The sequence below is a fragment of the Cantharellus anzutake genome (assembly GCF_015039405.1).
Source record: "Cantharellus anzutake strain C23 chromosome Unknown EI90scaffold_7, whole genome shotgun sequence".
NCBI classification, from domain to species: domain Eukaryota; kingdom Fungi; phylum Basidiomycota; class Agaricomycetes; order Cantharellales; family Hydnaceae; genus Cantharellus; species Cantharellus anzutake.
Genome location: NW_024066957.1, coordinates 1,041,080 through 1,061,851, shown reverse-complemented (window position 1 = coordinate 1,061,851; position 20,772 = coordinate 1,041,080). Strand labels below are relative to the sequence as shown.

Genomic DNA, 20,772 nt, shown 5'->3' with positions numbered 1-20,772 from the left:
ACGCAGGCGGATGACTCAATTCGAAACCATGTCCGTTATACAAAGGTCCCCCATAAGAACGCCCCATTCGCTACGGCGGAAAACTTTCGTCACCCATTTACAATTACAACCAACTCCGTCCCTCAGTTCCACTCTCAAAATGCCTGCGACCAAGCGCCAACTTTCACTAACTGATTTTGGGAAGAAAAAATCGAGGAAGAATGAAGGAGAGCATGCCGAGAGGGGCGAAGAAGAGGGAACGTCATCCAATACTTCAATCTCTATCTGTGAGCTTCCTGGAAAGGTGGCCACACGAGAAGCAGCAGCGGCTATAGATGCCAATTTGCCTTTAGAGAAGTTACTAATTGCCACGAAAGAGATGCGCCCCGTTCCTCCCAGAGAATGCGTAGTTTATTGGATGCGAATGGAGGATATGCGAAGTAAGTATTTGGTTTCAAGGTCGTATGTGCAGGCCACTCACTAGAACTCCGGAAGTCGAGGACAACCGAGCGTTGACTCTTGCATCCCAATATGCTCAGAAGCATTCTATTCCTCTTATCGTGTTGTTCATTATCAGTTCCGGCGACTACGAGTCTCACGACCGCTCCCCCCGTCGCATTGATTTTATGCTGCGTAACTTGAGGATCCTCAAGGTAAGCCTTCTTACTTGATGGCCAGTATGTTCCTGATGACGGGGCGCGGTTCTAGACTAATTTGGAGGATATGAACATCCCACTCTACGTCACCAGCCACCAACCACGCAAGCAGATACCCAACCGCGTCATATCTCTGCTTCATGAGTGGAAAGGGGGCCATTTGTTCGCTAACATTGAATACGAAGTTGACGAGCTACGCCGAGATATAGCTGTCACCGCTCTCTCTGGAGACGGCATTGGTATTGAGGCCAAGTTTGTCCCGGACAAGCTCATTGTTGAACCATTGAGCTTCTCCACTAATTCAGGGACTCAATATGCCGTGAGCTGACATCTCGCTACTCATTTTCCCTAAGGTGCTTACTATCTATCACTCAGGTCTATAGCCCCTGGCTTAAAAGTATGTGTGAATATATTGGGCGTGATCACGTATGAATTGATTAATGAGTAGAGTGGACCGAGAAAGTCAGGAGCAAACCAGGACTTGTGGAAGAGAGCGAGGCGTTGAAACCGAATGATCCTTCCATCAGGAAAAAACGTGAATTTGCTGCACTCTTCGACAGTGAAGTCCCGGAGTTGGTGCCCGGCTTCGAATGTCACGATCAAGAGAAAATGAAGGAGCTATGGCCTGCCGGTATTCATGCGGCTCGTGCTGTGAGTTTTGCGATCGGATACGAATGAAAGCGGCTAATTGCATATATCCCAAGATATTTGATAGATTCCTCCGCACCGAAGCTAGGGAGAGCCAAGTCGGTGATTCATCGCCTTTAGCTGATGGTGCCAATGAATCAAGCAAGGGCACTCGTATCCAAATGTATGGGGGTGACCGAGCTCGCTGCGACATCGATAGCAGCTCACGTATGAGGTGACAACATCCTTCCGTCGTGATTCAGCTCCATTCTCACAAATGTCATACCATGAAGCCCGTACCTTGCCTCCGGGGTGATTTCAGCTCGGGAAATTGTCCGCAGAACCATGGAATTTGACTCCCAGGATAAAGGTATCGATCCAGATCGGAACAAAGGTCCTGGATCATTCCTTTCGGAGGTTGCATGGAGGGACTTTTACACTCACGTTCTCGCTGCATTTCCCCGGGTTTCGATGGGAAGGCCATTCAACGAGAAGTTTTCCAACGTCGTTTGGGAGACAGATGGAAATCACTTTGAAAAATGGTGCAGGGGTCAGACGGGTGTGCCGATTGTGGACGCAGCCATGAGGCAGGGTGCTACTCAAGGTAAGCTTCCATTAGTGTATGTAGGACTTCGCATCATACTTCACCAGGCTGGATGCACAACCGAGCACGAATGATCGCTGCGATGTATCTCTCCAAGGATTTGATGATTGACTGGCGACTTGGCGAAAAGGTTTCAGCTGCTGAAATTTTAACATTTAGGTTACTGACGTATGGATCATTCACATAGCATTTCATGCGTACTTTCATCGATGGTGATCTTGCCAGTAATAACGGGGGTTGGCAGTGGTCAGCATCAACAGGAACGGACCCTCAGCCATACTTCCGTGTGTTTAACCCGTATACCCAGAGTGAAAAGGTTTGTTGCATACACCCATTGTTGGTATCTCAATAACTGAAGTTGTGACACTAGGCAGACCCAACTGGTACGTCTCCCTCTAGATTCATTAACAGGAAAGTTTAGATACCCCATCCAGGCAATTATATTCGACATTTCGTTCCAGAATTAAAACATCTCAAAGGAAAAGGTGAGCGCAGTACTTCAGGAGGGTCTCAACCATGGTACCAAAAGATTCTAGCACTTTATAACCCATACCAGAATTTGGATAAGAACACCTTCAAGAAGCTGGGGTACCCCGCGCCCTTGGTGGAGCATGCTGAAGCGCGGAAACGGGCTGTACAGCGCTATGCCAATCCTGGCCAGAAATGACGGGGAGTTTATTGCCGCACTTTTAGCATGACCATGTAATCATCGTAAACAGACCGTTCTGACGTACTTAAGCATCTTGTTTCAACCGCTGTTGATAAGCTGACCATCCTTCGGTGCGGTACCTTCTGCCTGTTGGACAATCTCCTTAGTAGGGTAGCCTTCTCCTTTCCCATAAATGCCTCTCCCGACAATAATCACGTCAGCACCTGCAGCGATGACTTCTTGTGGCGTCCTGTATTGCTGACCAAGAGCATCTCCTTTCACATCAAGCCCTACTCCGGGGGTCAGAATTAAGAAATCCTCGTCAGGAGGAGTGTCTGCATCCTTTGAAATGCCCTTCATGGCGATAAAGCCTATGACGAAGTCTCGGCGCCTCGGGCCATGTTAATTGTTGCTTTCGTGTATTCACCCGTGGCGAGTGTCCCCGTTGAGCTCATCTCAGATAGCAGCAAAAGACCCCTATCGAGTGGGAGTCCGACAGAGGCCAGACCTTCGATGATCCCCGGGCCCGGGATGGGATGTGCGTTGGTTATGTGGGCCCAAGACGCAATCTTGTGTATCCCGCTTGAATATTGGAGTGAGACCGTATTTCCTGAGGATCCGAATGTCAAAGATCATATGCTATATGAGTCAGATTTCACCGCTGCTAACATTTGACCCATACCAATGTCAGCAAATTTACGATCTTCAAAAATGAGGAAGTCGTGCTCCGTGCTCAGAGACTTAAGCTGGTCGATAAATTCAGGATCAAAGTCCTCTATCACATCGACGTGGGTCTATAAAGTGGATTTGGACCCTAGATCAGGATAGAGACACGTCCGCAGGCGGCACAAGAAACCTTTATAAGGCAGACGAAGGGGGCGACGGCGGCAACTATTCGGAGCAGATTGGCGGTCTTTGTTACATCTACACTGACACAGAGGTTCGTCTGCTTTCTTTCCATCACCTCGAGCAGCGACTTCGCTGCGACGTTGGAAAAGTTTTTTGCGCGTTCAGCATAGGGTTTAGCCATCTAGCTTCCACTGAGATCTTCGATTACAACACGTGACGCGAAATCTAGCCACTGTGGGGATACGACGATTTTGTTTGTATCGATTTGGCGTCAAAAGGACGCCTTCATTGTAACTTTAGCTCGAGGGAAAATATGGACACCGCTACTAATAGCGACTATGGTGGCGCCAAGCGGAGGGATGGAGAGTATGAGAGGGAAGCGGAACCTTCTCTCAAACGTGCAAGGGTAGAAAAGATCCCAGAAGTCCTTAGTACGATCGAGCCCTCAGCTCCCGATGCTGAGGATGTCTCCATGGGTGAAGATCCAAAGGAGTTCAATGGGGAGAAACCCATCACCAGTTCGAAAATGGGGGAATATGGCACCGAGGACCTCTTGCCTCCAGTCGGTCTCTTTTGGCTGCTGAGTCTTTGTCTGAACGGCCAAAGGATCGCGTAAACTTTGTCCTTGAAACTGATGTTGGGATTTCGGAATATGTGGGAAGGATGTCCCTGCCTTTACTGGAATAATTAAGCAGAGGTATCTGACAACGTCATACACATCAGTATCCACATTCACATTCTTCTATCGAGAGATTTACAGATTTCTTGGTATATGAAATCAATCTCCAAAATGAGGTCGTACGTCTCAAGTGCATAGAGAAGCCCGAATCCACTTCAGATCAGCCACAACCGAGGATCGATGAAGCAACCCACCCAACCACTACCCCATTCGTCACCACCGAGGCAACCACCACAAAAGAAGAGCGATCTCTCAATGTCCATAAAAATCTCCCTGAAAAGGCGGAAGCACTGGAGGAACCATGGCCAAGCCATTTTGACGAAAAGCTTTTACCTCTACTTCCATTATCCACAATTCAGAGGCTCAAAGAAATGTTTCTCCAAGGCCCTACGCCTTCGGTCCCTCCTAGCTCTGAATCGACGTTGGGGAATTCATCAGGTGTCCTGGAAATCGTCGGTACTCCTGCTGCCCCTCAAGACTCAACAACACCGATTTCAGTCCCCGAGACTTCAGCATCAATGCATCCAAATGGGAAGAAAGGGGCTCGCGGGAAGGGGAAAGATCGAGGTCGTAGTCGAAGCAGCAGAGGACGTGTGGAGCGAGAAAAAAGGCGAAGCGACAGTCGCTCGGTTCTATCAGAGGTTCGCATCCGTAAACCGAATTTACATAACAGACTTACTGAGTGCTATTCCTGGTGTCACCTTTATAGCCTATCCAAAGCAAAACAGACAGAACTGCTTTTCATCAAATTATTCGCGAGTTATTCGAGGGGAAATTAGAGACTGAAGCGGGGGATCCGGAACCAGGGGAGACGGCCCAGGATCAGAATTAAATGGAACCACCGCGGCGCGTGTGAGCATATCCATCTCTATCCTCCTGTGGATGCTAATGAACAGTCCAGTGGGAAGGAGCACTCGCGATGTGAATAAGCCTCAAATCCCTCCTTTTATCCATTTCACATTACACAAAGCCAATCGAGATACACAAGATGCTCTGGGCCACATATCTCGTTTGTTGCATTGCAGCATCAAGGACCTGGGTGTCGCGGGACTAAGGACAAGCGAGGCGTTACAACACAGCGCGTGAGTCTAAAAAGAATGGGAAAACGCTCGAAGACGTCTGGAAAATGGTGAATAATGTTCCTGGAAGGAGAACTGCTGAGGAAGCTGTCAAGGCCAGAGGGGAGCGTGGTGTTAGGATTGGCGATCTTGAGTACAGAAAAGCTGGCCTCGAACTCGGGATGCTGGAAGGCAACAAGTTCGTGATCACACTAAGGCGAGTATTTCTAAGCCTCTTGAGGCCTGCGCTGACGGTGATGTATAGGAATGTCAAGGCCGAGTCCGAGGATTCACTAAATAGATCAATGGAAGTTATAAAGCAGAAAGGCTTTATTAACTATTATGGTGCATGTTGTTGCGTTTGAGCGTGTGGAAACACTGACTGATAAGACCGTAGGCATGCAACGTTTTGGCACGTCTTCGGTACCAACACACTCGATTGGACTTGCGTTACTGCAGTCGAACTGGAAGAGAGCCATCGACTTGATTCTTCGACCACGTCCAGGTGAATCTCCGGATGCGAGGCGGCCCGACGCGTCTGGTTAGATCATCAGAATCTCGAAGGGGCTTTATCACTGATGCCCCGAAGAGCGGTGGCGGAGAGGAGCATTCTCGAAGCTTTTCAGAAGAACTTCGGTTTGGCTACAGACCTACAGGGTGCACTGAGTGCGGTATGTCGACACCCGTTTCAACAAAATTTCACACTGACCGTGTGCCTCCGACGCTCCAGATCCCGAAGAATTTGCGTCTTATGTACGTGCATGCGTACCAGTCGTACGTATGGAATGCCATCGTGTCAGAGCGCATCCGGAAATATGGATGTGATGGCCCAGTAATCGGTGACCTGGTTTTGACAAATCCCCAGCGAAATCGCAGAGAACTCGAAAGTAGGAGGAGCAGGAAATACGGAAGACAGAGAGGCTGAAGCAGATGCTGGTAAACCGTCCCCCTGACTTGGCAATTCAATTCACACACGCTGATTTACATGCCAGGGTTCTCCGATGAAATCGAGATGAATGTGGAGGATGATACTGGAGGTTCAGCAAGGCGCTCAAAATCCCACAACGCCAAGGTTCTCACAGAGGAAGATCTGCCACACTACACCATATACGATGTTATTATGCCTCTTCCAGGATCTGATGTTGCATACCCTGGGGGCGAATTGGGCGAAAAATATAAAGCTTTTATGCGCGCTGATGGACTTGACCCTCACAATTTGATCCATAAAAGAAGGTGAGATCCTGAACCTTAATCATTGAACGCGACGATGCTCAACGCAGTTCAGGGAGTATTCACTTTCTGGCTCATATCGGAAGATCATGTATCTTCCCGCGAAGTTTCCTGGTCGATACTTTGCTACACAGATCCTGAGGTCCCTCTTGCCCAGTCGGACGAGGATAAGATATTATGTTTTGAGTCTCCAGCATCCCATCCGGACGGAAAATTCGTCGCTCTTCAGATTGAGCTAGAATTGGGCTCCTCTGTTTATGCGACAATGGCCCTGCGCGAGGTTACGAAGACTGAAACAAGCGCTCATTATCAAACTGCATTGACTCAGTCTTCTGAAGACCAAGGTCATCGGGGGGCGGCGCTATCATGATTTGCGCCAATATGATTTCAGGAGAAGGAAGCAACGCTATATCGACCTTGTAATTGCAGGTGCATGGAACGCACCTTTAGCTTAGCGAATTAATGAAGATGAGCGGATCGTTGCTTGTCGAGTCAAGTCTGACACCAGATTTGTCTCATGCCCTGCTCACAATGTGGCCTGAGATCATAGTTGGATCTGCGGAACATTCCCGTTTCTACTTAAGCTTCTGCAGTCTTGGACATCGTAGTTTAGAGCTGCCTCGGCCTCTCTCTCATCCCCTATAAAGGCTGCAATCACACCCCTGTGAACTGATCTGCAGCGCCGCTTGCAGAAACTATCAGCAGCATCCAACCTTATTTTGCTTGTTTGGTCTCACACATCGCAACGGATTTTGAGTCAAACTGTTTCGATCAGCTTTTGGCTCTAGGGCCTTACAATCGGAAGTAGGACTCAAAACTTGACTCGTTTCCTCAGTTCAAGACGTTCTACACTGCTGGAATCATATATGATGGGCTATTGGTAGGCGTGCGTATACGATTAGACATGGAATCTCCTTTCGACGAATCCCTTGTCCCCAAGAGATAGTATCCCGCACCCTACAGGTTGAGGGCGTCATCGGGGCTGGTGGCTTTGCGGTGGTCCTACAAGCTCTCGAAAATCCAGCTTACAGCGGTCGGTTCGCGGACCTTTCCTGTTCAGGGCCGATTTGTATCTCAATTTCTGAACCTGCTACGAGCTCAGTACGGTCGGTCCGGCGCTTCGCTGTGAAGGCCTTGCTACGGACTTCGGATCACCGGACTCGTTTACTGCAGGAGAATGAAGTGAGGCTCCACAACAGAGCGTCTGGTCACCCGTCTATTCTCACACTCTATCATGTGGTCGATGAAGGACTCTTTACTTACATGGTGATGGTAAGCAACTTGTTCTACTGTTGCTATCCAGCCATAAACGCTCCGTGTTAGGAACTCTGTCCTTATGGCGATCTATTCCGAGTCATCGAGAGCGAATTCTTCTCCAATAACGTTCGCGCTATCAAGTCGACTTATGGGCAGCTTTTAGACGCACTTGTCCACTGTCACAGCTTGGGGATCTACCACCGGGATATCAAGCCAGAGAATATACTCGTGAAGTGTTACGAGGACGAATGTCCAAAGATCGTGCTGGCTGACTTTGGACTCGCCACGGAAGATCTCAAGGACTCTGGTGCAATTGGAAGTGAATTATATATGAGCCCCGGTGAGTGTCCATTACGCACCGCTCTGCGCATCATCTCAGCGTTTCTCGCAGAATGCCTCGGTCTTTATGGAAAGGCCATGCCGGACTATGCTTGTGCCGCCAATGACGTATGGTCAATGGGTGTCATTCTTTCACTTCTTATTTTTGGTCCCAATGTTCCGTGGTCGATGGCATCGGACCAATGCGAACACTTCGCGGCATATTGCAATAATATCGACTGGTACTTCATCGAATACTTCAATGTTACTGTCGAAGCGAACCATCTCTTGACTGCTACGTTCCGGCTCAACCCTTACCAACGCATTACTATTAATGCTCTCCAGGCTGATTTCCACCTGGTAGACCAGTTTACTACCGCCTTGGATCATCAACCTGTCGCCAAGGCCAAGGTGTATGCAACCGGCGCTGAAAATGCAGCTACTATCGAGTCCTTCGATCCTTTCTGTTTGCGCGACTCCATCGCGGAGTCTTTGAACATCACGTACGGCCCCAACGTTAGCCCTGACTGTGATCTCCCAGAGTTCACGTATGTCAACGCGCAACAAGAAGAATGCGAGCCGTCCGCTGAACCACTTCGAATCATCCCAATTCGTAGCCCCTCCCCAGAACGTGATCTCATAACCTTCGAAGACAACGAAACACCAATACCTGACGAGGAAATCGCCAACGTGTACGAGGGATTAGACAATGAAGAACCAGCCCCGCCACAATATGAGGCTGTTCCTGAGGATACTCTATACCCTCCCATGATAGTAATCGATTCCGAAGATTCGTTGTCTGACGCTGAAGCCCCACAGCGAATGCTGGGCAGATATATTATCCAGCAACGCGAACAAATGCGGCGGTCGACTAGACGGATCTTCAGTGGGCACCAGCCGTCCCGCTCCGCCAAAGCGTATCAGTATTTTCCGTCGAGTCATCAAGCAGTTTCTCCTCTTTCGAGGACTTTGAAGCAGACTATCCTGGATCCAGATCATCGTCCATCACGTCGACCAGTTCAGGTTCTGATGATCTTGGCATGCCTCTGACGCCTCCAACTATCATCATCGAGGATGTCGTCCAAATGATGGATGAAGTACCGCGTTCTTCTGTCATGGAAGAGGTTACTAGAAAACTCCAAGATCTCCAATTTGGGATGAACGCGATGACGGACACCACACTAGCTGAAGAAGAGAGCGGCAGGCTTTCCGTCCCATCTGTAGACTCGGGCCATCCATTAGCGCGATGCCCACCAAGAATAATCGAGACAGGGATTAAGACGTTGGAGCCAAGTCGGATTCGAGATATACAGGAATGGATGAATGAAAGGCAGAACGAGTTAGGGTTCCGGAGAAGGTAGTACAGAGGGGACGCCAGTTCCTATCCACCAAAAAGTACATACTTCACGACTTTAATCCATTGATTTGCTCTGATGACACGGGATCTGAAACATCAAACGAAGGATCATTATACAGCCATTTCCACACAACAAATCCGAAAATTTGGGGAAAAGGAGAGCCGAAGGAGAGCAAGTGCAAGAGCGAGAGCGAGGACTATGACAGAAGGACGTGAAAAAGCATGCAGTCAATGCCCGTAATGGTCTCCCTTCGATAAGACTACTGCAACAAGGGCAATGACACGGGATCGCGGAACAAGAATGGCCTCAAAAGTGAATGTCATTGGCCAATGCTCACCAAGGGAGGCAAGGACGGTCGTCGGAGTGAGCGGCGGTGCCGGAACTGGGTCCAAGACACTCGACGGCGCTTGGTGGTTCATAGATCAATATTTTGATATTTCTAACGACCATACAATTGTATTTTGCCGGGTAGATGATCCGACCTCAGGATGCACCAAATTGGTCGGCGCACGCAGTACTATCGACCGCGCACTCCATACTTTCCCGTTTCCAGACCACAAGCTCACGAGCCCACGAGCCCAAATTCATACCTTGAACCTTCCCACATCCTTGCCGCCGGATGAAGTTACCATTTTGTGGCGTTGTGGGGTAAATGAATGAATTGGGTCCTCTTATAGACAAGACAATTGGATTTCAGGCTTGTCGAGCCAAGGCTCATCCCTATTCACAAGTTCCTCAGTCCACTTGATAATAATTGGTTTGGAAGGGGACAATGAGCTTCCAGCTTTCGTCAATGATAAGCGATGCTTGGTGGGATGAGCATTCGATTCATCCCCAGAAACTTCCAAACTGTCATTAGAGATCCGACGAGGCTGATAGGCAGACTCTAACCGTCGATTCCGCATTCGCCATGCCACTGGAAGTACTTCAACACCCCAAACAGAACGGGCTCTTGCTTTCGAACGTCATCATCAGCGTCGTCGGATCCGAAAACGGATGGGTGGGGCTTGACAACAGGGAGTCTCAGACTCTCCAAGTTGCAGTCAAACAATGCTACCTTGATCATCCTCAACGTGGACGAATTTCTGTCTTCGAGCCTGTCTTGGCAGGAAGGGGAGGCACTTACTGGGAAGGGCTGGAGAGAGCCGTTGACGCCGACAAGGCACGGGTCACCATCAGGAGATACGTAGAGAACGTTGGCCTAGCAGTGGAAAAGGTTGTGTAGGCAGCTAATATGACTGCTGCTTAACTGACCTTCGCGTGGGAGCTCCAGCGGGGAGTAAGAGCGAGGAAGGCTCGTGGAGCACTATCATCGAGGGGATTGAACGCAGTGCTCCAGATGAGAGATCCAGACCCGTATCAGTTGAGATATGGAGCAATGTAAAGAATGAAAGCCATTGGGCAACCGTAGGGCAGTAGCTGCTCAAGGATGTTGCTCTCATTTCCCCATAAGAACCAGAGGCCGTAGCGAAGACGCTTACATGATGTCAATGTTTGAAACTTTCTCGACATATCGACCTAATCCGATATTCGCGTTCAGCCAAGCATCATTGAACGCGCCCAGTTGTCGAAGAAAGGATTCCTTAGACTTCGTTACTAGGAGCACACGACCACCATGGCGGGCCTGAGATATACACAAGTGAATAGGGGATGATGCTGGGTAGGGGCCTGAGATGCAGAGGGAAGAAAATTCCGGAAGCGCTTGCAAAGGTTCAGGGAGGAGACGAGGCATTCTTGAAGGGTTTACATGGGTGACACTGGTTCAGGAAAGCAACAACTTCGGAAAATCCCGGTCAGAGAACGGAAGTGCAACACACTGGTTCAGTGGTGAAATGCTCAAGTCGGACGCCTGATTGAGGTTGATGAGCGACAATAAGCGTGTGGGCGCAGGCAAGGACCTAGGGAAGTCAAATCGCTTTCTCATCAGAAAGGTCGGTGCGCTCATGCAAAAGAGTGCGTGAGACACGACCGCAATTGCAGGGAGTGTTCTCGGCAGCCTACTTCATACGTCAGACCTAGTTCGTGTTACTAATCACTGATTCAAGAGAATGCACTGCGTAACTCCCTGATTTTTCAACAATCAATCATCAATCGTTATTCAGAAAGTCCCCCAGGGTGATCTCGCGTAGCCCTATCACTCGACATGCTTAGCAACAAACAATCTGGATTGTCATCCTCAGTTTCAAATGACTCGCTGCTCTACGCTGTATACCTACCACGACTCTAGCCTGTAGGGCATTGCTCAATTGAGATTTGTCTAATTATCTGAATGTTGAACGGGCTAGTTGCCTCTCAATACCAACACCGCACTACACTCGGTGGGCAACGGACGCCTAATGTGATGATGTTAATATCAGAATTACGTTCCAGGCATGCCTCATCTCACGATCACCACGTACTGTCGACATCATCATCTCACTGCCTTCCCTCAGGTTTGGGCTGCCGGTTGCTATTGACTAATCGGATGATCTGCGGGTTCATCAGCTAGACAGGGCGATGGGAGACTTAGCAGGAAGCTTATAAACACTGATTTCTTGTGTTCCTTTGCTGACAGGTTTCTGTGAAACTTCCAGTTCCTCTTTCCTTTCATTCGTGCGCTGGTCGTAGTAAGTTCGGCTTCAGCTACTGCCATACGCATCAAGGGCTTTTGGGGCTAAAGACCTTTTCTAGCTTTCTTTCTACTCGCACCCGCATTCGCTCTTTGTTGCAGCATTCGCTTCTCGATTCGATTCAAACATGCACACTTTCATGAGAGTCGTCGTTGCTGCTCTATTCCTATCCCAGGCTTTGGCAGCCCCTACAACGTAAATTCCTGTGAATAATGATCTACCTCTCCACGGAATCTCACTAGTATATCTATTAGTCTCCTACGTGACATCGAGACTCGCAATGCGGGGCTATCTAGTCGCGATGAGCACGCTTGGGACCCCGCCCCCCGCGGGTTTATTCCTATTAACGGCCCATCCGACTTTGGCCCAGGCCCCCAACCCGTCTCGACCAACATACTCCCTGGGACTGGAATGCGAGTCGATGTACTTGTGGCTGTTTCATCTCGTTCTTACACTCTTCTTATAGCCTCTCACGCACCCTCATTGATGGTGAACTAGAAACGCGGGCCGGTTCCCTCGGTAGCGGCGGGGCCGGTGGTTTCGGAGGTGGTGGTGGCTTCGGATTGGGCTCAGGCGGTGGCACAGGGTTCGGAGGCTTCGGAGGGGGGCATGGAGGTGGTGGCTTCGGATCGGGCTCAGGCGGCGGCACAGGGTTCGGAGGTTTCGGAGGGGGGCATGGAGGTGGTGGCTTCGGGTCAGGCTCAGCCGGTGGCACAGGGTTCGGAGGTTTCGGTAGGCCGCGGTCGCTTGCGTGAGTCCCATCGACGATCAGAGCTGGTACTTGTCTATCTAACTTCCTTTTTGAAGGAGGCGGTCAAACGACCGTTCACATATGACCAGAAGGCTGCTTTACAGCCATGAAGATGTTTTCTAGGCTTGGGACCTGTCATCATTCGATGTGTTGACTCTATTACAATGTTTCCGTTTTGACACTCCGAAGCTCGCCTCCTAGCTTAAGTGATTTGGGTTAATTCACGTGTTTGCTGGTTTGGATTCCTTGAGATCGCCAAGGGTTAATGTTTGCGTCCATATCTGTCGCAGTCACCACCCCCTTTCAACCGCCGCGAGTTGTAGGATAGGGTTTTGCGCTTTTCTTTCACATTTTACCCGTGCCCCAGCTCTGGTTCGGCGCATATGTGAGCGCCACTGCGCCGTTCTTAGGATTGATCACACTGTCTCAGGAGTTCGACCGAGGCGAAAAAAGGTGCCGCCTGTGCCGGATGGGCGAGGAATGCATCAGGGACTCATCCGTATTTTCATTTTTTGATAGGTGCGGTATCAACCTTGGACGTGGTGCCTTGGCTTGGCTTGGCTTGGGTCCCGAGTACATGCAACACTCGACAATGAAATAGTCAGAGGCGCTTTGATTGACGCAAACGCGGTGACATTGATGGTGCCTACTTGGAATGAGAGGGCCGAAAGTTCCCTCTGAAATTTTCGAAAGCTAGGCAAGCGATAGCGGCTAACTTTGCAACAATGCAGTAAAGATGTGACTGAAGTTGGTCTGCATAGCAAGGAAATGGAAGAGACAGCCAGTCAAGAAGAGAGTTTGGGGAATTATATAAGAAAACGTACTACACAAAATGCGAGAAAAACCATCAACACTTTAATGGTAAGATTGACCCGACAAACAAATACTGTGATGAATTAATAGTAGACTTCTCTGACATATATGAGAAACCATGCAGCCAGTCCTGAGAGTTTCTGACAAGTGATATTTTGCCAAGTAGCTAGTTGACAAGAATCCCGCATCTTACACTCCCAATCAGCTCGGTAGATTAGATATCATGGGCAGCTTTCGGATTTGAATCGGCATGAGGAATCGCTGGAATCTTGTATCATATACTTGCTCCTGATCTAGCGAGTCAGCTCAGTAATTAAATGTTTGACTTTCGAATTTGAATTGGCACGAGGAATCGCTGTGCGATCAAAGCTTGACCTTGTTCCTACGATTCCCGGATGAGCTGATGATTTCTGCAGATCAGATTCGCCAGGTGGTGTTGCCCGAGTGGGCGCCAGAGGCTCCAGATAGGGCACGACTAGCCTTCCGTCATGATGCCGATCGTGGTGGACATCGCGACTGTCCTCGGAACCAGAGAGAATCCAGAGTGAAGAAGCCGAAGGTTGGGAGTCGGGGATGAGGGAATTTGTCTTGGGACGTTGAGGGGAGAATGTCTTGCTGGACATGGCGCTGGTGTAGAAGGCGGTCAGCACAGGTATCGGAGGGTTGAGAGCATCCAGGGCACAACTTCGCGTTTACATGATAGATATGAGAATACCTAAGGGAGTTAGGTAGTGCAATATTGTGAAGGCTACCTCATTTGGAAGTCAAAGCTCTTCCTCTCTTTGGGCTCCCATATGGATTATGCAAGGACAGAAACATTAGCTGGTACGACACAGGGTCGAGTATGCCCTAGGCACTCCAGCAAACAAAGCCCAGCGTAGTTTCAACATCTTCAAGCACAAATATCTGGCTTCTCACGGCCAGTCGATTCCTTCCTTGATCCCTTCATCATTTTGGCTTCATGTTCATATGTCGCTCTGTACTTCGCAGTCCGAGGGTTCCAACACAACAAAGGAGCGGGAATTGCCGCCTCAGGCGCTGATTTCGATCTTCATAATTCAATCACCGTGCTCAAGCTTAGCAGATGTTGCGACGCGTGACAGCCTTGCCATTTCACTACCCTTCGTGCTCCGAGGATCCGTGCAGTAGTCGTGAAGGATCATTCAATCCTTTCCTGTTTTGTGGTATGATCATTAAAGGTCCGAAAAAGACAAAGACGCTAATACTTATCTGTGAAGAGGGACACAACCCAAGCTGGATATCAGATAAAAGGTAAAGTACGAGACGTACGTATCTTATTTCTCCATATTCACTCTCAGACGTTCCTGACTCTAGCTCCCTATTTCAGTTTGGCGCAGTATAGCCCGATATACAAATTTATTTATAGACGGCAAGCGACACCGTTATTGCCCTCACCTATGGCTTCCTCCTCTATGCTCCTCGGTCCTCTATGAAGCGCCGAGCACCCATTCATCCGTTGGCATGGGACGGTGTCGATCGAATCTTCTGATTAAATCCCCCTCCCATACCATACCTAGACGCGATCTACTCTGCGCCTGCGGAAAACGATCGAGTGCGTTATTTTCCTCGTTTCGTTGTTACTTTTAAAGCTCTGGTGAGTCCCTCACACCTAAGCTTGTACGTATGCAGAACAGAAACAGAGGTAGACGAGAGAAACCGGAGATCGGCATCCTCTCTTGGGATCGGGTTGTGGCCACTATGCTACATTTGCCCGCCACTTGAGGTCTCCGGATCATGCTCATGCCCCACGTGTTGTGGTCGCGCCGGGTGTGCGAAAGTCTTCATCGGACGGAAGGGCCTCGGGCTCTTCCTAGTTCAACCCGGCCGTGCATGTGCCATATGCGCTGCGGGTGGCCGGACTCCTGGGGCCCTCTTCCCACGGTCGGAAAGGATCAGAAACGAGCATGGCTTTGGCCACAGACTCATAACAACAATAACCCTGCCACGCGGTGTAACCGGAAAAAGATATTATGATGATCAATTGTGAGATAAGCGAGTTATATAATACAAGATGCGAGCAACAAGACAACAAATGGCTAACATAATTCATCAGGGAACGATGGATCAGATCAATATTTGATACAGATTGAAAGGAGGAAATGTGTCCAACAAAGCAATCTAGTTAAATAGGTCATCGAAGTTAAGGTAAGCTGGGTCTTGCTCTAGCCATTCCCCCCAGTACTCCCAATCATCAAACTCGAGGGTCTCGGCGTTTGGCGTTGGCCATTCGGGTACGGGGTTGGGGTCAGCGGGGGACGACGACGCCTGGGGCAAGTCCCCGGTTTGGCCTTCCTCCGGCTGTTCCCCCCAAGGTCGGAGTGATCAATGGGTCTCCCAGTAATCGACGATGGCCATGCAGCCACCAGGGTGGCACCGGCGGACGATGATGGAACCTGGGAATGTTCAAAGTCCTCGCTCGCTCTTCCCCCGGCCGTTCTACCCTTTGGTCCAGCTCGGGCACATCAAAGTCGTGCCTCCACTCGGCCAGTCCGGCAGAGGGGAACGGCGCCTGGGGGTGGTGGAGCGGGTTTTGCTCCGCCCATTCCATCCTGGGTTCGGAGGCACCAGGCTCGAGCCTCCGGGTCGCTGGTGCTGATTGATCAGCTGCCGAGAACGGTCCTGCGAAGGAATTGGCGTGTGGAGACGATGAAACAACTCCTCTGATTGGGTGGATGGACCAGCAGTGGATAGCAGTGTAGGGTCAGAGACTCTAGCGGTTTGGGCTAAGTCCCCCTCCCAGCTCAGTTGAGGCATGCCAGAACGGAATTCTTGTCCCTGTGCCAAACCAGCATCCACAGAAGAAGGCCAGTTGTGCAACGATGTATGCCAGGGATTAAAGCCAGTTGGTAAGTGCGGAATGGGAGCGGTGGGCATCATTATGGGAGAGGGGAAGAGAGCGTTTGATCGCGGGGGAGCCGGGAGCCCGGGGCCTGTGCCATCCAACCATACCGAAGATTCCACGGTGAACGAAGGAGCGCTATGGATTGTAGCGCCGAACGACGGAACAGGCCCGGGGGAAATTGAGAGCAGAGGTGACGTCCCTTCGGAACGAAACGGAGCGCCATATTCTACGAAGAAGGATGATGCGGGTGATGCAAGGTTGTCGATTGGGGGAGGGAAAGACGGCAGTGACGTGGATGAGGAGGCGCTGCTGGGATCTGCGTCTCGGTCGTTGCCATCATTAGCTGGGCGACTCGACTCATGTCCCTCCTAATATGACTCCTCCGATCGTCATATCGTGGAACCTTGCCCCACAATACTTGCATTCGAACTGTAATCTTTGGCTTTTATCAGGTTAGACAATTGATGTGATACTGGAGGCGAAAGTTTCCTTACTGTATCTCTTTGCAATGACGCTCCAAACCGCATTTTTGCACGAAATATCTGCCGCATTGACTACATTTATAGGGTCTTCGGCATGAAATAAGCCATTGTCCTGAGATTTCGTGCTGATAGGACTTACTTTGCTGAATTGGGCAAATGCGTCTGCTGATGCCTCCTCAGGTCGGTCTTAGTGAAGAGCTTACCAGCTGACTGACATCCAGGGTATCCACACTGGAAGATCTTGCCCATGTTTTCTCCCTTGGGTATTTGTTGAGCTGGGGGACCTCAGGGTGTCCGATGGGGGCATACCAGAGGTCAACAAAGGAAGCATTTATACACAACATCCTCGGGAGGCGCTTCAGTCAACCAGCTCATAGATGTGATGGTGATTTGACGCTGACACTGGTGGCACAGAGCAGGCGAAAGTGGCCGGAGTTTTCATGGCGGAGATAGGAACCAAGCCAGGATATGCCACCGAAGGCTAAATGGGTTTATGTCCGATTTCGAGTTCAGACCTTCATCTCGAACTCTCTGAGTCGGTATAACCAATTGTAATCCTGTGCGAAGTGGTCAAATGGGTGGCCAATACTCGAAATCGCCACCCGGGTAATTCCATGCGCCGTTTCGGGAAGTTCCCAGTCACCTCAAAGCTGCGCACTATTCTTCCCAAGTCTTCAGGGTGCTAATCATGATACTGGCCCGCAACCGTGTAGCTTCGGCGCAGTGACAGTATACTTCAACGTGGCTGGTCCACCTTTCGGTCTTACTGCTCATTGTTATTCAAATTTACGGACAGAATGGCCCGGACGCCGCACAATTAGCGTCATCTCTGTGGGAATCCTTGAGGAATGCCGACGCACCACAAGATTTCAAACCCTTACATAATTGTCCGTCTTTCACACTCAACCACATCCAATGTCACACTACTTATCGCTTTATAGGCCACAGATCAGCTACCATTAATTAAGCCGAACCAGACACGTCCAATGCGATACAGTCCCTCTTGACACGCGGACATGTTCAATTGACGTTCGGGACACGTCTCGGGTCACGGCGGCAGACCTTATCATCCAAGCTGCATTCGAACTTGTTGTTGCACTTGTCTATGGGGCCATCGCGAGCCTTTCTCCTCCAAACCACCCGGCTCGCTCTGCCACGTTGCATTACATGAAACCCCGGAACATCCGGAATGAGTGGGATGAACGGCCTGAGAAAGAACGCGCGGCGGAGAGAGTTATTTGTATTGAGAATGTGCGCGGTATCCAACCAATCCCGCTCGCGGATTGATTGAGGGTGAGGTCAAGAGAGGGATTAATAATCAAGTACTTTCAGATGTCCCACAACAAGGCCGTTTTCCTGCCTTCACGAGCAGCATAAGTACTCCGTGGGACTGGAATGCGACATGCTGTGGCTCTTTATTTTGTTCGTGCTCTCTTTTATAGCCCCTCACGCGCCCTCATTGATGGAACGCGGGTCGGTTCCTTCGGTAGGGTTGGGCAGAGTATTGGGGGAACTTTCGCATATGACGTGCGTTAGAATATCAAAAGCATTCCCGTCAACTGAGTGGCGACGGACGCTTTGCACAATAAGGAGCGGTGAAGCTTTAGTCTATTTTTGTCTTTCATGTTCTTCTCCTTTATGCGACGGGCTCGCCACTGCGTATAGAGTAAAAGATTTTTTTAGACTATCTCTCTCCTCAGATATCTGTGAGGTGGGGGTCTACCCGTCTCCATTTCCTTTATATTTTCTCATTGACGAGTTTCATTGGCGCAGCGCTACGTGCCATAGGTACAAGGTGCTTTGACGCAAACACGGTGACATCGATGGTGTCTACTTGAAATGAGAGGGGCCAAAAAACAAGCGAATGCTCCCTGCGTTATGATGTGTCCCGTGTTCTAGCCATCCCTGGCCAGCCTTACAGCCTCGACGAAGTCGACTTTTGTGAAGGATGCGTCGAGCCCTTGTCACCGTTCTGCTGAGAATCTAAACGCCATTGCCTGACCCAGAAGGATGAGGGTTTCGCAAATTGGTGGTTATTCTTGAAGCATTCATCACGGTACGCTAGCTTCAGCCTGATGTGACTCGCAGTCTGTACGAGAGTGAGTAGATTGAAATTAGTGGGCTGGTATACAAGCTTTGTTCTGTGATCCGTTTGTAGTCCTATATGATGCAAAGCTTAATTAAGATGTTTGTGTAAATCTGCACTCAATATATGTCGTGGATACGGAGCAGTGATTACGAGCCTGGACCAGGCAGCAACGGGATCGGCCCAGTAGCAGGCGTCAGCCATTCTACGAGCACCGAAGAATTCTGCTGCATCCCGCCCGGATCCGGCACCACCAACTCCACATCTGGAGGACCTGGGTTTGCGTGCGTTGGTAACTCTAGCAAATGCCCCATCTTCTCCACTTTAGTCCTCAAGTATCTCTCCAAATCGATTCCCGTCGCAGCTCCTCCCCCAATCATGGTAGCACCCAGCGCCCTCCGTGGACCGCCACCGCTTGCGCTATTCATTGATCCCCGTCTCGCTTTCGGCCCCGCGCCAAGCCCTAGTCCCGTATGATCGGTCCATGTGCGCGGAATCATAGGTAGCCGGTCCTTGATGACAATACTTTCCTGCGTAGGGCTTCCATCTTATCCGGATTGTTTGTGAGAATTCGAACGCCCCTCTCATCTGTGCCTAATCCAAGATCGCGCATAATGGCAGCGGCAATTTCATACCCCGTTCGTCAGCACCATGTCCAAGCAGTAAGTTGGCTTGCACAGTGTCATATCCCATATCCTGGAGATTGTACGCTCGTATCTTCTCCAACAGCCCGATTCCTCGACCTTCTTGTCGCATGTAAATGACCGCACCTCGGGCATGATGTACGATTGGTTCCGAAGGAGAAGAAGAGAAGGGACGAGTTGAGGCTTAGATATACATCGAATAGCTTCATCTAGTTGCTCCCCACAGTCACAGCGCATGCTTCCAATCGTTTCGCCAGTATAGCACTCTGAGTGGATTCGAACGATTGGAGGGATGGAGGATGAGGACGTAGAATTTAGGATAGGCTCGAAGGGAGCAGAGGGCACCTTTCGGGTGGATGAAAGTCGGCCGATGTAAGCCCCACGTACAAGCCTGTCCATGTCTGTTTCGCGCTCATTCCACACGGCATCTAGGCTTTTACTCCGGATCGAGTATTGGGATGGGAGATCTGAATCTAATTGTTCCGGATCTATGACTATTGCGAGATGTTCTTTCGAGTCCAAGTTGTTGTGATAAATGTGGAGGAAGACAGGTCCATGAGGAGTTGGTACGCGCGTGCGAGCCTTACATTGAACTTCTACACTTTTGGGGAGTGTGTATAGAGAATGGGGGAAACTGTTGGAAGGTGGGAGTAGAGGTGCAGAGGAATGGACAAAAGATGTCAAGAAAGACGCCGGCACTGGATCTCCGGATGTTGTTGCCTTTGGAGATTCCGGGATTGCTAACAGCGGCTTAATAGATGTTAAATCGGCTCTCGGGGATGAAGTGGTCGCCGTTTGTCGATCTACAGTGTACCTCCTCTGCTTCGGTGAAAACGAGGGCAGAGGCTGTAGACCAGACACGGATGATTGGGGATTAAGGGTGTTGATGGAAGGATCGAGAAACTGTGATCGGGGTCCGTTCTGGAAAGTCTCCTGGGCCGTGGAAGACATGCTGACAGTTTCTCTATGACCTCTAGAGAGGCTGGTCACCTGCCTAGTCAGACTATGTGGTTCAGACTCGAGGAATTGTTCTCAATCCGGGGATGTGGGAACAAAATACCAACCAGCTAACGGCACGATTCTATAACGCCTCCTAAGAAACCCAACCCTATGAGCAATCAAACCACAGAGGAGAAAGTTGGCGCAACTACCGAAGACTTCACCTTTGTGAGAGGGTGTGGAATGGACAATCACGTGTATCCCCGGCGCTCGCTGACTCAACATTCATGACGCAGGTCTGACTAGGTAGCAAAAAAGGCA

The 20,772-nt window shown here is 50.0% G+C and overlaps 8 protein-coding genes across 8 annotated transcripts; 4 read left to right on the top strand and 4 right to left on the bottom strand.

Annotated features, from left to right (window-relative positions):
• The first annotated feature begins 6 nt into the window (after nucleotides 1-6).
• On the top strand, nucleotides 7-2,793 carry EI90DRAFT_3040062 (FAD binding domain of DNA photolyase-domain-containing protein). The gene is made up of 12 exons (XM_039058992.1): nucleotides 7-419; nucleotides 475-632; nucleotides 688-954; nucleotides 1,011-1,032; nucleotides 1,084-1,286; nucleotides 1,340-1,497; nucleotides 1,556-1,866; nucleotides 1,914-1,996; nucleotides 2,054-2,182; nucleotides 2,237-2,249; nucleotides 2,301-2,351; nucleotides 2,403-2,793. Exons 1-12 carry the CDS (start codon nucleotides 140-142, stop codon nucleotides 2,531-2,533), a joined length of 1,806 nt encoding a protein of 601 aa, XP_038920896.1. The 5' UTR covers nucleotides 7-139; the 3' UTR covers nucleotides 2,534-2,793.
• Nucleotides 2,258-3,545, bottom strand: EI90DRAFT_3279466 (Orotidine 5'-phosphate decarboxylase; the record flags this gene model as incomplete). Its single annotated transcript, XM_039066671.1, has 5 exons — nucleotides 2,258-2,632; nucleotides 2,656-2,886; nucleotides 2,943-3,125; nucleotides 3,198-3,309; nucleotides 3,372-3,545. The coding sequence occupies 5 exons, from the start codon at nucleotides 3,543-3,545 to the stop codon at nucleotides 2,601-2,603; spliced, it is 732 nt and encodes a 243-aa protein (XP_038920895.1). The 3' UTR covers nucleotides 2,258-2,600.
• Nucleotides 3,546-3,677: 132 nt separating this feature from the next.
• On the top strand, nucleotides 3,678-6,701 carry EI90DRAFT_3144235 (pseudouridine synthase; the record flags this gene model as incomplete). The annotated part of the gene is made up of 16 exons (XM_039065123.1): nucleotides 3,678-3,926; nucleotides 4,027-4,061; nucleotides 4,117-4,684; nucleotides 4,753-4,802; nucleotides 4,832-4,893; nucleotides 4,945-5,052; nucleotides 5,076-5,129; nucleotides 5,159-5,318; nucleotides 5,367-5,446; nucleotides 5,499-5,606; nucleotides 5,648-5,772; nucleotides 5,832-5,988; nucleotides 6,018-6,094; nucleotides 6,126-6,334; nucleotides 6,387-6,445; nucleotides 6,466-6,701. The coding sequence occupies 16 exons, from the start codon at nucleotides 3,678-3,680 to the stop codon at nucleotides 6,699-6,701; spliced, it is 2,337 nt and encodes a 778-aa protein (XP_038920894.1).
• Nucleotides 6,702-7,447: 746 nt separating this feature from the next.
• Nucleotides 7,448-8,278, top strand: EI90DRAFT_2877215 (kinase-like domain-containing protein; the record flags this gene model as incomplete). The annotated part of the gene is made up of 3 exons (XM_039053895.1): nucleotides 7,448-7,603; nucleotides 7,655-7,928; nucleotides 7,980-8,278. Coding segments are annotated over 3 exons (729 nt in total), but the record flags the coding sequence as incomplete, so codon positions are not given.
• A 2,463-nt stretch (nucleotides 8,279-10,741) lies between these two features.
• Nucleotides 10,742-10,996, bottom strand: EI90DRAFT_2908700 (uncharacterized protein; the record flags this gene model as incomplete). The annotated part of the gene is made up of 1 exon (XM_039054342.1): nucleotides 10,742-10,996. The coding sequence occupies one exon, from the start codon at nucleotides 10,994-10,996 to the stop codon at nucleotides 10,742-10,744; it is 255 nt and encodes an 84-aa protein (XP_038920892.1).
• Nucleotides 10,997-12,000: 1,004 nt separating this feature from the next.
• Nucleotides 12,001-12,734, top strand: EI90DRAFT_3118078 (uncharacterized protein; the record flags this gene model as incomplete). Its single annotated transcript, XM_039063060.1, has 4 exons — nucleotides 12,001-12,068; nucleotides 12,128-12,296; nucleotides 12,372-12,605; nucleotides 12,681-12,734. 4 exons carry the CDS (start codon nucleotides 12,001-12,003, stop codon nucleotides 12,732-12,734), a joined length of 525 nt encoding a protein of 174 aa, XP_038920891.1.
• Nucleotides 12,735-15,576: 2,842 nt separating this feature from the next.
• EI90DRAFT_3151605 (uncharacterized protein) lies at nucleotides 15,577-17,135 on the bottom strand (the record flags this gene model as incomplete). The annotated part of the gene is made up of 7 exons (XM_039065735.1): nucleotides 16,986-17,135; nucleotides 16,795-16,925; nucleotides 16,704-16,742; nucleotides 16,137-16,643; nucleotides 15,899-16,077; nucleotides 15,822-15,851; nucleotides 15,577-15,756 (listed from the first exon to the last, which is right to left on the bottom strand). Exons 1-7 carry the CDS (start codon nucleotides 17,111-17,113, stop codon nucleotides 15,577-15,579), a joined length of 1,194 nt encoding a protein of 397 aa, XP_038920890.1. The 5' UTR covers nucleotides 17,114-17,135.
• Nucleotides 17,136-19,041: 1,906 nt separating this feature from the next.
• Nucleotides 19,042-20,756, bottom strand: EI90DRAFT_2445327 (uncharacterized protein). The gene is made up of 2 exons (XM_039053040.1): nucleotides 20,577-20,756; nucleotides 19,042-20,515 (listed from the first exon to the last, which is right to left on the bottom strand). The coding sequence occupies exon 2, from the start codon at nucleotides 20,461-20,463 to the stop codon at nucleotides 19,498-19,500; it is 966 nt and encodes a 321-aa protein (XP_038920889.1). The 5' UTR covers nucleotides 20,464-20,515; nucleotides 20,577-20,756; the 3' UTR covers nucleotides 19,042-19,497.
• Nucleotides 20,757-20,772: the final 16 nt, after the last annotated feature.